This window comes from Equus asinus, chromosome 8 (assembly GCF_041296235.1).
Source record: "Equus asinus isolate D_3611 breed Donkey chromosome 8, EquAss-T2T_v2, whole genome shotgun sequence".
Taxonomy (NCBI): domain Eukaryota; kingdom Metazoa; phylum Chordata; class Mammalia; order Perissodactyla; family Equidae; genus Equus; species Equus asinus.
The window spans coordinates 35,209,232-35,223,052 of NC_091797.1; the positions used below are offsets into that span (position 1 = coordinate 35,209,232).

The 13,821-nt window shown below is 45.8% G+C and overlaps 1 protein-coding gene across 5 annotated transcripts in view; it reads right to left on the reverse strand.

Moving 5' to 3' along the window:
• Positions 1-13,821, reverse strand: part of LOC106836370 (saoe class I histocompatibility antigen, A alpha chain-like) — a 299,619-nt gene that overhangs the window by 83,050 nt on the left and 202,748 nt on the right. Inside the window, exons 1-4 of one of the 5 annotated variants that reach the window (XR_011505525.1) lie at positions 10,981-11,086; positions 10,533-10,565; positions 10,342-10,386; positions 9,748-10,179 (exon numbers count right to left, since the gene is read on the reverse strand). Coding sequence is in view for 3 of the 5 variants with exons in the window: in XM_070516744.1 (XP_070372845.1) it covers positions 10,175-10,179; positions 10,342-10,386 (50 nt within the window). In the remaining 2 variants the exon portion in view is untranslated. Of the gene's footprint in view, positions 1-9,747; positions 10,180-10,341; positions 10,387-10,532; positions 10,566-10,980; positions 11,087-13,821 lie in introns of those variants that run through there. The other 4 variants (XR_011505526.1, XM_070516744.1, XM_070516742.1 and 1 more) reach the window with 4 other exon arrangements.

A 13,821-nucleotide genomic window follows, 5' to 3' on the forward strand; every position in this document is an offset into this window, starting at 1 on the left:
GGACAGAGGCTGGCTAATGTCTACTGGCTGAGTCACCCTGTGCGTGCTTGGTTGTTTAGTGTCCCTTATTCAGTGGATAATTTCTGGTGAGCATTAACACTTGATACAAAAGATCCTAATGCTTTGTGTCTACTACATACCTCTTCCCAGGAATCCTTGTCCCTGATCTTCCCATCTTGCTCCTTCAAGGACCTTCATCAGATAAGCCATTGCCACTGCCTGTGAGTTTGTGCGTGTTCTTACCTCAGGTCACTTTGTCTCTTCACAAAGTGGATGAATTGGAACACGACCTGAAGTTCTGCCCATTGGAAGGAAGTTCCCTCCACACTGTGTCTGATCATCCCTGAGTAGGGTAGTCCACTACTAGCTCACGCCAACTTACTGAGCTGACGCATTTGTGAGTCAAGCTCAGGTTTTCCCTCTTGGGTCAGCTGGTCATAGGAACTCCCCATTAGATCATAGGTGAGAGCTGAGGAAAAGGCAAAGGTACAATAGTGGCAGGTGACATGGGTGGCTGAACTATTTGTTATGTAACTAATTTGTGTCAGATATTTTCTGCTTTGTGTGCATAGGTTCTGTTTTACAACTACTTAACTCTGCTGTTATAATGCAAGAGCAGCCATAGACAACACCTAAATGAACAGATGTATCTGTGTTCCAGTACAACTTTACAAAAACAGGCAGTGGGTTGGATTTGACCCATGGGCTGTAGTTGCCGACCCCTGTGCTAGTCCAATCCTGGATGGACCACTTCCATCTTAGAATGGATTGCTGCTAGGGTCTGACAGTACCCAGATCATGAAAGCCATATGTGATTAATGGTCCTTTAATGTCCCGTGATCAGATTTTCCACCTCTCCCAGGGCCCAGCCACATTCTGGGAGCTGTTTGTTGAATGATGTATAGTTCTCTGCAGCAGATGGCCATGCTCATTGCTCCAGAGCTGTAGGGACCTGTGTTGAAGACCCTTCTATTGGGAATTGCCAGATATACCAGATTCCACATGGCTACTTTTCCTACCACACATACCTCTAGTACTGTGATAAACCCTGGATCAGAAAGTGTAAGTAGCAAGGCTACTTACTATAGCCGGGACTTGCTTCCACTCAAAACCAGCAGGATTTCTTGTCATCTGTTATATAAGTCAGGACAACATTGCCAAAGTATGGAACACGCTGCCTTTAAAAGCTGAAGAAAGCGTCCAAATGTGGGGCTTCTGCCTAATGTGGCAGGAGGTACAAAGCACAATAACCTGTCCTTTACTTCTGAGAGGATGTGCCATCATGCCCCAGACTGATGGAGCCCTCAAATTTGACCAATGTGGCAGGCCTCTACATTTTTCAATAGTTTTAACTGCCTCCTATTGGGATGCATTCACGTAACCAAAACATCCAGAGTACATTCTTGTTCTTGCTCATCAGCGCCTAGTAAGGTGATGTTATCGATACATTAGACCAATGTGATATTCTGTAGAATGTTCTGATGTCCCTGTCCCTTTTCTATTTTTTGGAAAACATTCTTTACTGGTAAACAAATTGTCTTCCATGTTTTTTAAAAATAATATTATTCCAGCTTTATTGAGATATATTGACATATAGCATTGTGTAAGTTTAAGGTATGCAACATGATGGTTTGATATATGTATATATTGCAAAATGATTACAATAAGCTAAGTTAACTTATATATCACTTTTCATTGTACCTCTGTGTATATGTCTGATGAGAACATTTAAGATCTGCTCTTTTAGCAACTTCCAAGTATACAATAAAGTATTGTTAACTGTAGTCACCATGCTGTACATGGGATCCCCACACTTATTCATCTATAACTGGAAGTTTGTACGCTTTGACCAGCATCAGCCATTTCCCCCATGCTCAGTCCCTGGCAATCACTAATCTACTCTCCCTTTCTATGCATTCAGCCTTTTTAGATTCCATATATAAGTATTTACATACAAATACATACAGTATTTGTCTCTCTGTCTGACTTATTTCACTTAGCATAATGCCCTCAAGGACCATCCATGTTGTCACAATTGGAAGGATTCCCTTCATTTTATACGGCTGAATAATATTCTATTATATATATACACCAAATCTTCTTAATGCATTCATTCATTCAAGGATGCTTAAGTTGTTTCTATGTCTTGGCTATTGTGAGTAATTCTATAATCAACACAGGCCTGTAAATATCTTTTGAAAGATAGTGATTTCATTTCCTCCACATAAATACACATAAGTGGAACTGCTGAATCATATGGTAGTTCTATTTTTCATTTCTTGAGCAATCTCCATACTGCTTTCCATAGAGGCTGCACCAATTTACATTCCTGCCAACAGCACCCAAGTGTCCCTTACTCCGCATCCTCACCAACACTTATCTCTTTTCTTTTTTGATAATAGCCATGCTAACAGGTGAGAGGTGATATCTCATTGTGGTTTCGATTTCCATTTCCTTGATGATTATTGATGTGTAGCACTTTTCACGTACCTGTTGGCCACATGGATGTCTTCTTTGGAAAAATGTCTATTCAGGTCCTTTGCTCATTTTTAAATCAGATTATTTGTTTTGTTCCTATTGAATAGTATGAGTCTCTGATATATTTTGGATGTTAACCCTTTATCAGATATACACTGTGCATATATTTTATTCCCTTTCCATACATTGCCTTTTCATTTTATTGACGGTTTCCTTTGCTGTGTAGAAGCTTTTTAGTTTGAGATAGTCCCACTTGTTGATGTTTGCTTTTGTTGTTTGTGCTTTGTTGTCACATCTAAAACATCATTGCCAAGACCAATGTCAAAGAGCTTTTTATCTATGTTTTCTCCTAAGAGTTTTATGGACTAAGGTCTTATATTTAAGTGTTTAATCTATTTTGAGTTAATTTTTGTGAATGGTGTAAGATTTGGGTCCAATTTCATTCTTCTGCATGTGAATATCCAGCTGTCCCATTAGCATTTATTAAAGAGACTATTCTTTCCCCATTGAGTATTCTTGGCTCCCTTGTCAAATATTAACTCACTGTATATGCCTAGTCCTATTTTTTCTACACCAACAAACAATTCCTCAGTTCTCAGTAGACAGCAACTGTGTGTCCTATATTTTAATTCAATTCCGACACTTTAATCTGGAGATTGCATCAAAACCCACAGATTAAGGGCTCGGTTCCACAAGACTGCCCCACTTCACAGGCCAATTGCAAGTCCAGGTAGTTACCTGTGCTCTGACCAACTGAACTATAAATCAGAGGTTCCCGGGACCCACTCCTCAAGTTCAAATAATTTGCTAGAGCCACTCGCAGAACTCAGAGAAACATTTACTTATGTTTACCAGTTTATTATAATGGATATTATAAAAGATCCATATGAACCACCAGATAAAGAGAAATATAAGGAGAGGTCCAGAGGGGTTCTCAGCATAGGAGCTCCTCTCATTGTGGAACTGCTGTGTGCCACCTTCCTGGCACATGGATCCATTCACTAACCTGAAAGCTCATCCGATCTTGTTGTCCAAGAGTTTATACAGAGCTTGATCTCTAGCACCCCCCACCCTCCCAGTGTTAGTAGGTGAGCCTGAAAGTCCCAAGCCTCTAATCAGTTGGTGTTTTTGGTGACCAGCCCCATCCTGAGTCTATGTAGGAGCCCCACCCTAAGTTATCTCATTTGTATGAACTCAGATGTGTCAAAAGGGGCTCATTATGAGTAACAAAAGACATCCTTTCACTTGGGAAATTCCATGGGTTTTAGGAGCTGTGTGCTAAGAACATGGGATAAAGACCAAATGTATTTCTTATTATACCACACATGGGTTATTTACAGGCTTTCCATTCTGTTCTGTTGGTCTAGGTTTCTGTTTTTAGGACAATAACATACATTTTGATTACTATAGCTTCGTAATATGGTTTGAAATCTGGAACTTTGATGCCTCCAGCTGTGTTTTTTCTCAGAATCTCTTTGGTTACTTGTGATCATTTATGGTTCCATAGAAATTCCTTCTTTCTGCATTATGATAGAGAGGAGGAAAAGTAACAGAGCCCTGGGGAAACATAGAAAGTATAGTGTATTTGTCCCAGGTGAATACAAACAACTTCTGATTCTCTTTTTTGTAGGTGTTCAATGCATTAGGCATATCGACAGTCATTACCACACACCAGTAACTCTGTAAACCTGCTCTATTAAAGATATCCCGCTCAGCACAGCTGCTGTAGTTGAGGCTAATCATTGATTAAGCTTTCAGTAATCCACTGTCATTGTAAACAATCCATCCAATTTTTAAGGCCCACAGTGGTGAGTTAAATGGGTGGTGATGGGACCACCACTGCTGCATCCTTTAAGTCTTTGAAGATGACATTAACCTCCTTCACTGCCCCAAAGATACAATAATGTTTTAAATTTCTGACTTGGCCAAAGTTAGGAGGCTGTTTCAGGGGCTTCCAGTTGGCCTTTCTTACTGAAAAGCTTATATTCCACAGGTCGAAGAACCAATGTGAGGGTTCTTGCCAATACGTCCACTGCAACTACGTGTTTGGAAACCCAGGAAATGACCAGCAAGTAGATGTGTGGAGACGGAGAACACACTAAGATTTGGATGGACGTGAGACAGGACTCAAATTATTTCCTGTTCCCCCTTTGCCTGTCCTCTAATGGGGATTCATGATGGTGCTTTGGTTCCCCAGGTATCTATGTCTAGCTAGACTATGCCTCCAATGGATCTAAAAAGTATCTGGATATTCTCTTTCATCAGTGAATGTCTGCATGCCTGAGCAAATGGCCATAGGTCCCTTAATGGAAGGACTTGGGGAGTTACTACTGCACACAGTTGCCAGGTGTTGCAGGGTTCTTCCTCAGAGGACCCAGGGTCTCCTTCAACCAGTTGGCTCAGGTTTGGAAACTGGGCAAGGGATTGTAACTTTCTACTGGGCAACTAACGTCAGCTTTCAATTTGTTCATTCTTGATCTGTTAATGTATATTAAACGACACTCGTGTTGGCTGCCCAGCTTTCTTGCCCCTTGAAACAACATGTCTGTTAAGCATTTCTAAAAATCCCTTTCAGTCAGAATTTCCTGGCTTCTGTTCTGACATTGTTGGCTATTTTGGCAATTTTGCCCTTGTTTCTACCTTACTGCCACCTGTCCTCTGGCTTTCTGGGATCCTATTTGCCCACTGATGCTAGGGAGCCTAGTTTTTAATATTATCTCCTAGAGTCAGCCCCAGCCTACAGAGCACAGACACAGTGAGGTTGATGCTCTGCTCTCCTGCTCATTCCTCATCCTGATATGCAGAGTATCCTCTGGGCCCTTCCAAGGAAAATAGTCACCTGGTAGGTTTCCAGTTTCATAGAGTAGATTCATACTAGCATGCCCACTTCTCTGAGCCTTTTCATCTCTTTCTCTACAATCTGCCATGGCAGTTTTGGCATCTCTACTTCATTTGATGTGGGCCACCAAATGTTTTTGTTAGAACAGCTTTATTGAGATATAATTCCCATATGTAATTCAACCATTTAAAAGAACTGGTTTTTAGTATATTCACAGCGTTGTGCAACCATCACCACAATCCATTTTGGAATCCAATTCATTACCCCTTAACCATTTATTCCTGAGCAGTCAGTCCCTAGTTCCCTCCAAAACTCCCCTCATCCTTAGGAACCCACTCATCTACTTTCTGTCCACATGGATTTGCTTATTATTGACATTTCATATAAATAGAATGAAACAATCCATTTGATCTTTTGTTTGTTTTTCATGGAGCTGAATGTATTCAAGGTTCAGTGTGTATCGCATGCATCCATAATTCATTCTCTTTTTATTGCCAAATAATACCCTACTGCATGGATACCACTTTTATTTATTTATCAATTGACGAATATAGGAATTGTTTCTGCTTTTTAGCTATTATGAAAAAAGCTTCTGTGAATATCGTGTACAAGTTTTTGTGTTAACATACGTTTTCATTTCTCTTGGGTAAACACCTAGGAATGGAATTGCTGGTCATATAGCAAGTGCAGACCTTGATGAACCACCAGACTCTTCCAAAGTGGCGGCACCATTTCATATTCCCACCAGCGGTATACAAGGGTTCCAATTTCTCCACAACCTCACAGCACTTATTAATACTGGTCATTTTTATTCCAGCCATCCTAGGGAGCATAAAGCAGTATCTCATTGCATTTTTGATTTGCATTTCCCTAAGGACTAATGATGTGAAGCATCTTCTCTGTGCTTATTGGCCATTTGTATATCTGCCATGGGTAAATGTCTATCAAACATTTGCTCATTTTTAAATGTTTTTTTTTCCTGTTATTTAGTTGGAAGAGGTCTTTATGTATTCTAGAGACTAGTTCCTTAGATGCCTGATTTGCAAATATTTTCTCCCTGTCTTGCCTATATTTTTACTTTTTTGTCGGTGTCCTTTAAAGCACAAAAGTTTTTAAATTTGGTAAGTCCAATTAACCTCTTTGTTCCTTTGTTACACCTATTTTGGGTGTGATATGTAAGAAAACATTGCTTAATCTAAGATCATGAAGAATTTTCCGTGTATTCTCTTCTGAGAGTTTTATGGTTTTAGCATTTATATTTAGGTCTGTGATCTACCTTGAGATAATTTTTTCATATGGTGGGAGGTAAGGGTCCAACTTCATTCTTTTGCATGTGGATACACAATTATTTCAGCAGATTAGCCTTTCCTCATTGAGCTGTCTCTGCACTCCTGTTGAAATTCAATTGACCGTAAATGTGAGGGTTTATTTCTGACCTCTCAATTCTATTCTATTCAATTCTAATTCTATGCTACATGTCCATCCTTATGCTGGTAACACATTGTCTTGATTAGGTTAGTGATAAATTTTGAAACCAAGAATGTGAACAAAGGCAGACTTTGTTTTTTTTCAGGATGTTTTTATCTAGTCCTTTGAATTTCCACGTGAATTTTAAGATCAACTCATCAGCTTCTGGAAAGAAACCAACTGGGCTTTATATAGTGATTACATTAAATCTTTGGATCCATTTGGTGCTATAACCATCTTAGCAAAACTTTTTCATCATCCCATATTGAAACTATATTCCTAACGAACAGCAACTCCCAATTCACCGCTTTCTCAGACCCTAGAAACTACCAGGCATACATATGTATCATAGTACCTGAAAAGATGCTCAAAATCATCAATCAGTCAGGAAAGGAATATCCAAAGCACAATACAAGGTCTCAATACCATTGTTTTATACATTTATCTGAAGTTGTAGTTGTTCAAGATAGGAGACTAAATCTGGTTCTTTCTATTCCATCATGGCCCAAAGAAAAAGTCTGTAACCTGAGTTTTTAATTCAAATTGTTTTAATTTTAATTTCAAAAAACGTATTTGGTTGTTTTAAAAGTCAGATAGGTTATATCTAATTTCCTGTGTTTTGCAGGTGTGTTTAATTTTGTCGTTGATTTTCTGCAGGCATTTTCAATGTTTCATTTTCTTCTTTATATCAAAAATATATGTGTATATATTTACATCATTTCTTGGGTTATGTTGTAATCTATGTCCCATAATTCCAATATTGAAGTTGTATGAGCCTCTTTATACTAGCCTTTGTTTTTTGTGCTTCTCATAGTATTTTTTCATTTGTTGCAGGGTTCAGTCCTTGTTCTTTTCTTTGCTATAGTCATCACTCCCATGGTGACCTCATTGGTTTTCCAGGCTTTAAATATCATTTATATGGTGTCACCTCTCAAATCCATTTCTGCAATCAAGACATGTCACCTAAACTCCAGACTCAAATTATCTAACTGCTAACCTCACTTGCATTTCTAATAAACAACTCAAATTCAACATTTCCTAAATTGGATGACTATGATGCTGCTTCCTCAAACGTGTTTCTTCTATCCTCCTCTCCATTTCCACTGAAGGCACTCCATATTTCTACTTGCACAGTCTGAAATTTGGGGTGTCCTCTTTGATCCTCTTTCTCATAACCCAGATTTAATCCATTAGGAGAGGCTGTAAAGCCCATCTTCAGCATGTATCCAGAATCCAATCACTTTCTATTTTTTCTCTGCTCACAGTCCAGAGAAAGCAACAAACATCTCTAGCCTGGGACACGGCACTAGTCTCCTACAGTTTTCTCTACCGGTTGCTTGTCCTTCACCTCTTGATTCCGCACAGCACCAGACTGATGCTTCTAAAGAGAAGTGGTATCAGGTTGATTTTCTGTTCAGACAGTCTTGCACCTCCACATCTTACTCAAAGAAAAGTCAAAACCTTCCACTACCTTCGAGGTCTACATGGCCTGGGTGTAATTCGGACCTCATCTCAATATTCTCTGCTCCAGCCACACCAGTCCCCTCGCTCTTCCCAGAAACACAGACACACTCCTGCCCCAGCGCATCTGCACTGGAGGTTCCCCTGCCTTCAAAGAACTTCCCCCAGACATCCTCGTGGATAATTCCTCATGTCCTTCACATCTTTCCTCAAGGTCACCTTCCCAGTGAGGCCACACTGCCCGCACTAGGAAAACAGCCACTTTCCCTGTCCCCACATGCTTATACTCTGGGTCACCTTCCTGAAGGCACTTACAACTTCTCACATAAACACCTCCCTTCTTTACTATGCTTATAGCATACAGTGTGCCCCTCACCACTAGAACACGTGCTCCCCAAGGCGGCAATTTTTAATTCTCTGAGGTTTCCTAGATGCAAAAATACTTTGTCATCTATCTGGCAAGTCAGTTGAATGAATGACCAGTGTAGAGCACCTCCCTATTCTAAAGACAGTATCTTTACTGACGTAACCTCAGGTCACATGCTGTTTGGTAGCAGCTACAACACAACCTCCGCTCACACTGACATCAGTGCCGCCTGTACTTTTCTCACAAGCGCTGCTCTCTTCTCCCTCCGTCCCACAGCCGCCCTCCTGCACACTCACACACACAATTATATTATATTTCTCTCTTCAGAAAGGACAGTCCTAGGCTTATGGACCCTAGTTTTCCAATCAACTGTGAATCTAAAGGAGATTCAACTTTATAAATCCATGTGTTTGGATCAGAGCCAGCACTAGGATGATGAGGGCTGAGGGCAGAGAGACGGGGCAAGCTGCAGAGAAGACGGAAACCCAATGGGAATTTATGTGAGATGAGAAATTATTGAATCCTTCCTGTCTACTACTTCTAGATTCTGGTTCTGTAAAACAGTGGAAAGATGGAGAGAACAATCCAGGAAAAAGCTCTAGAGAGAGGGCAAGAAGAGAATGAGTCCAGAAATTTGTCTCTCGCTACCAGAGTCTCCTGTGTGCAGAGGCCACCCTGGGCCTCATGGGGACAATGACAGGCCAGATGACTCCTGAGGCTGTCAGAGATGGGGATACCCAGAGGAAACTGAGACAGAACTCAAAACATGAAAACGAACAGGCATAATCCAAAAAAACTGCTAAAGAAACAAAAGTATAAACACACAAGAGGCAGGGGCTGAGGGCCCGACCCTGGACAGAGCCTACGCTGACCCAGTCACAGGAAGCCCTTGCTGCCCACGGTCCTGAAGACACGACAACACCCAGGTGATGGCCTCATCCCTGTGATCACAGATACTGATGGAACAAGGTTCTATAGAAGGCACCAGAACAAAGGAGCAGAGAGATGGGCCAGCCAAGGAATCACAACATCATAGCCCAGGATGCAGTGACTGCGCACAGGCCCCGTCCACGCTCCACTCCTCTCAGCCTTCTCCTGTCCCCACCTGCCACAGACTCAGCACAGCACTCACGAATTCTGGAAGGTTCTCAGTGCTTCCACTTATTTTCCCTCTCAAACTTTAGGAATCTTCTTCTTTACTTAACACATCAATCCCTTATGACAAGAATTAGAAAAAACAAATTCATGTCCAGATTCATATTATCAGTAAGGAAGCAAGTCATCACTACTCAGTGCCACAAGGAGTTAAGACACAGATGGAGACGGTCCAGCCCCACCTCTGCTGCAACAGGACATTTGATACGGAAAGCACAACGGTCGGTGTTGGGAGGGAGTCCTGTGGTGGCCAGGGGTGGGCCTGTCTCCCCACCTCCTCTCATTATGCTAATAGGACCCCACACACTCAGATGCCAACTGCAGAAAGAGAAGTGTGGGGCTGTGAAGTCACAAAGTGGGAGCGTGAACAAATCTTGCATCACTTGGTCTCCCACGGGGCCACTGTCTCACACTGTAAAAGAAAATAATCATGAACAAATTCATGTCAGTCACTTAAGTGTTGACATTCTCAACAGCCCTCTGCATGCTCCAAATGCCCCAAAGAATCCCCATAAACCAGTTGTGTCCCCTCTGCCCCAAAGCCCCTCCCCACTTCAGGCCCTCCAAGTCTCACCTTTCTGCGTGAGAGACGCATCAGATCCCTGGGCACTGTCACTGTCTGGGGTAGAACAAAACAGGAAGTGGTCAGAGCCCACAGGAGATGAGACTAAAGGAGGAACTATGGGGTGAGTGAGCTCCCCACCCTGCGGCTCCTCTCTCCAATATTCCAGGGGTCTCAGGGATCAATCCCCAACTCAAACTTACTTGCAGCCTGCACGTAAATCCCTTTTTTTTCACCTGTGGGAAGAAAACATGAAGAAGGCTGGGCCATGAGATCCTAGAGGAAGCCCCTAGTCCTGGACCACAGGGAAGTTTCCAGAACCATGACTGAAGACCCAGGGCAGGATTGAGAAACATGAGAAAGGAGATGTGTGAGGACTGGACCAATGCCCTCCTGGAGGTCTGTCCTCAGCAGTGACCTTCCCTCTGACCTTCGCCTGCTGGGAATCAGGTCCCCAGCACCAGAATTATCAAGGTGAAAAAATCTCTTTCATTTTCATAAGTGCTTTAGAAAACAGTGTTAGCAATCAGGCTAGAGTGGCGAGCACTTGTGTGGATGGCACTTCCCATTAACAGGGCAGGGCAAGTTCTGCTTGGTTCTTGAAACCCCCAGTGGGACAAGAAAACTCAGATCCCAAACCCTCTTCCCTACCTGAGCACTTCTTCCTCCACATCACAGCTCCAGCCACCACAGCTCCAAGGAGACCCAGGCCAGCAGGGACGCCCACGATGGGGATGGTGGACTGAGGAGGCACCTCTGGGAAGGGGAAGGGAAGGTGAGGGCCCTGACCTCAGGCCTCAGCCCTGACCCTGCTGAAGGTCTCCAGAAGGGCTCCTGATTTCCCTGAGAAGAGGCTCCGAACCTATGGCTTCCCTCCTTACCCCATGGCAGGATGAGGGGCTCAGGCAGCCCCTCGTGCTGCACATGGCACGTGTATCTCTGCTCCTCTCCAGAAGGCACCACCACAGCTGCCCACTTCTGGAAGGTCCCGTCCCCTGCAGGCCTGGTCTCCACAAGCTCTGTGTCCTGGGTCAGGTCCTCCCTGTCACGCTGCCAGGTCAGGGTGATCTCCGCAGGGTAGAAGCCCAGGGCCCAGCACCTCAGGGTGACCTCACGGTCAGAGATGGGGTGGTGGGTCACATGTGTCTTTGGTGAGTCTGAGGAGAGGAATCAGAAAATTCAGTTTCAGTTCCCTCCATGGGCCACTAAAGCATCACTCACGCGACCATCCTGAGAACGGACAGGACAATTGGTTTGAAGGAGGAAGCACAGAACAGACACAAGCCTGGACTTGCGGATCCAGGATAAGCTCATATCATTTGGAAAGTTCTAGAATAATGGTGAGAGCCCAGGGTACAAGCCTTCAGGTCTCTAAACAGGAGAACACAGACTTCCGGTCCTGACCTGGGTGGAGGGTGAATAACTCAGAAAAACTGGAGTCAAAGTCGCACAGATCTTTTCAGGCAGATAACAAGGCCTTGAGAGAGAAAGTCATGGTTCACAAGGTGGCTGCCAGGGTCAAAGGGAACCAAGGACGGCGATTTCAGGGAAGGTCTCCCCTCCTATTCCTGAAGAAACTGGATTCCTTCACTGTCCTTTAGAGAAGGGCGGGCCCTCTGGGCGAGTCTTTAGTAAGAACATGAAAACCTGGGTGGATTCCTTTCTTTTCTGAGGGAGGGTGTTCTGACACTGATCCCATTTCCTCCCTCTTTGTGGGAAGCCAGCCCGGTCCCAGCGGAGATCAGGAGGCCCCGCAGCCCCTCGTACCCACGCGCTGCAGCGTCTCCTTCCCGTTCTCCAGGTATCTGCGGAGCCACTCCACGCACGGGCCCTCCAGGTAGTTCCTGAAGCCCTCCGCCACTCCGGCCGCCTCCCACTTGTGCCGGGTGATCTGAGCCGCCGTGTCCGCCGCGGTCCAGGAGCGCAGGTCCTCGTTCAGGGCGATGTAATCGGCGCCGTCGTAAGCGAACTGAGTGTACCCGCGGAGAAGGCGCCCGTCCGGCCCCAAGTCGCAGCCAGAGACCTTCTGGAGGGTGTGAGACCCTGACCCGCGCCGAGGTCAGCCCCGCCCACCCGGCCCCGCCCCGCAGAGATTAAACCTAAACTGAAAAAGGAACCGCGGAAAAGTCCCCGCCGGCTCTTCCCGGGTCGGGGGTCGGGCGGGCCCCGCAGCCTCGGGGTGAATCTCGGACCCGGAGACTCGGGGAGACCCCGGCCCGTCCGTGGGGATGGGGGGTCGGGACCTCGACCCGGGCCCGCGTCGCTCACCGGCCTCGCTCTGGTTGTAGTAGTCGCGCAGGTTGTTCAGGCTCACGCGGAAAGTCTCAGCGTGGCCCTTGGAGTTCCGCGAGTTCTGTTCCCAATACTCCGGCCCCTCCTGCTCCACCCACGACGCCCGCGGCTCCATCCTCGGACTCGCGGCGTCGCTGTCGAACCGCACGAACTGTGTGTCGTCCACGTAGCCGACTTCGAGGTACCTGGGCTCCCCGCGGCCGGGCCGGGACACGGCGGTTTTGAAATAACTCATGGAGTGGGAGCCTGGGGGCGGGGAGGGGCTGAGACCCGGCCGACCCTCCTCCCGGCGCGGGTCCCGGGTCCGAGGGTGACGGGGCCGGGAGGGGGGAGGGGACGATGGGGTCGTGAGACGGAAAAGGGGCGGCGGATGGAGAAGGGCGGGAGACCCCAGTTGGGGAGAGGAGAGGGCGGGAGACTGGGGCGGGAAGGAGCGGGGTCAGGACGCGGCGGGGACGAGGAGGGGCGCGCTGGGTGGGCCTGCGGCTGAGTCCGCGGAGACGCGCCTTCCCCGGGGGTCCTGCGTCCCCGCTGCGCGGTCCCCTCGCTCCGCTCCCCGCAGAGGCCATTTCCTCCCGACCCCGCGCTCACCCGCCCAGGTCTCGGTCAGGGCCAGGGCCCCGGAGAGCAACAGGAGGAAGGTTGGGGGCATCACAACGGGCATCCTGACGATCTGGGGAGACTCTGAGCCCCGGCTGCTCAGTCATGACTTTATAACCCGGAACCGCGGAGACGCTGATTGGCTTTTCTAGAAACGGGACACCCAATGGGAGTGAGAACTGGGGCCGCGTCATGAGTCTCCAGGCAGGAGAAGCTGACAGGTTGTGAGGGGAGAAGTGAATCTCAGGCAGACGGCGACTCCCCAACACTGAGCTTCCCCGCCCAGACTCCGCCCTCGAACCTGAGACCCTGAGAGCCACGTTCGGGGACCTGGGACTTTCCCCTGATCCCTCTCCTCCTGCTGCGAGAGCTCTTTGTCACGCAGTCTCCCTGAGTCCTGCCCCGGGGGCTGTTTGAGTCAGCGGTTCTCAAGCACTTTAGTTTCAGGATATCCACACAGTGTTCATATTAGCGAGGGCCCCCAGGGTAATTTGTTTATGTTGGTTGTATCTATCAATATTTACCATACTAGGAATAAAAGTTTTAAAATATTTTAATTAATTTATTTAGAATAATATTTATAACCCACTGCAAGTTAAA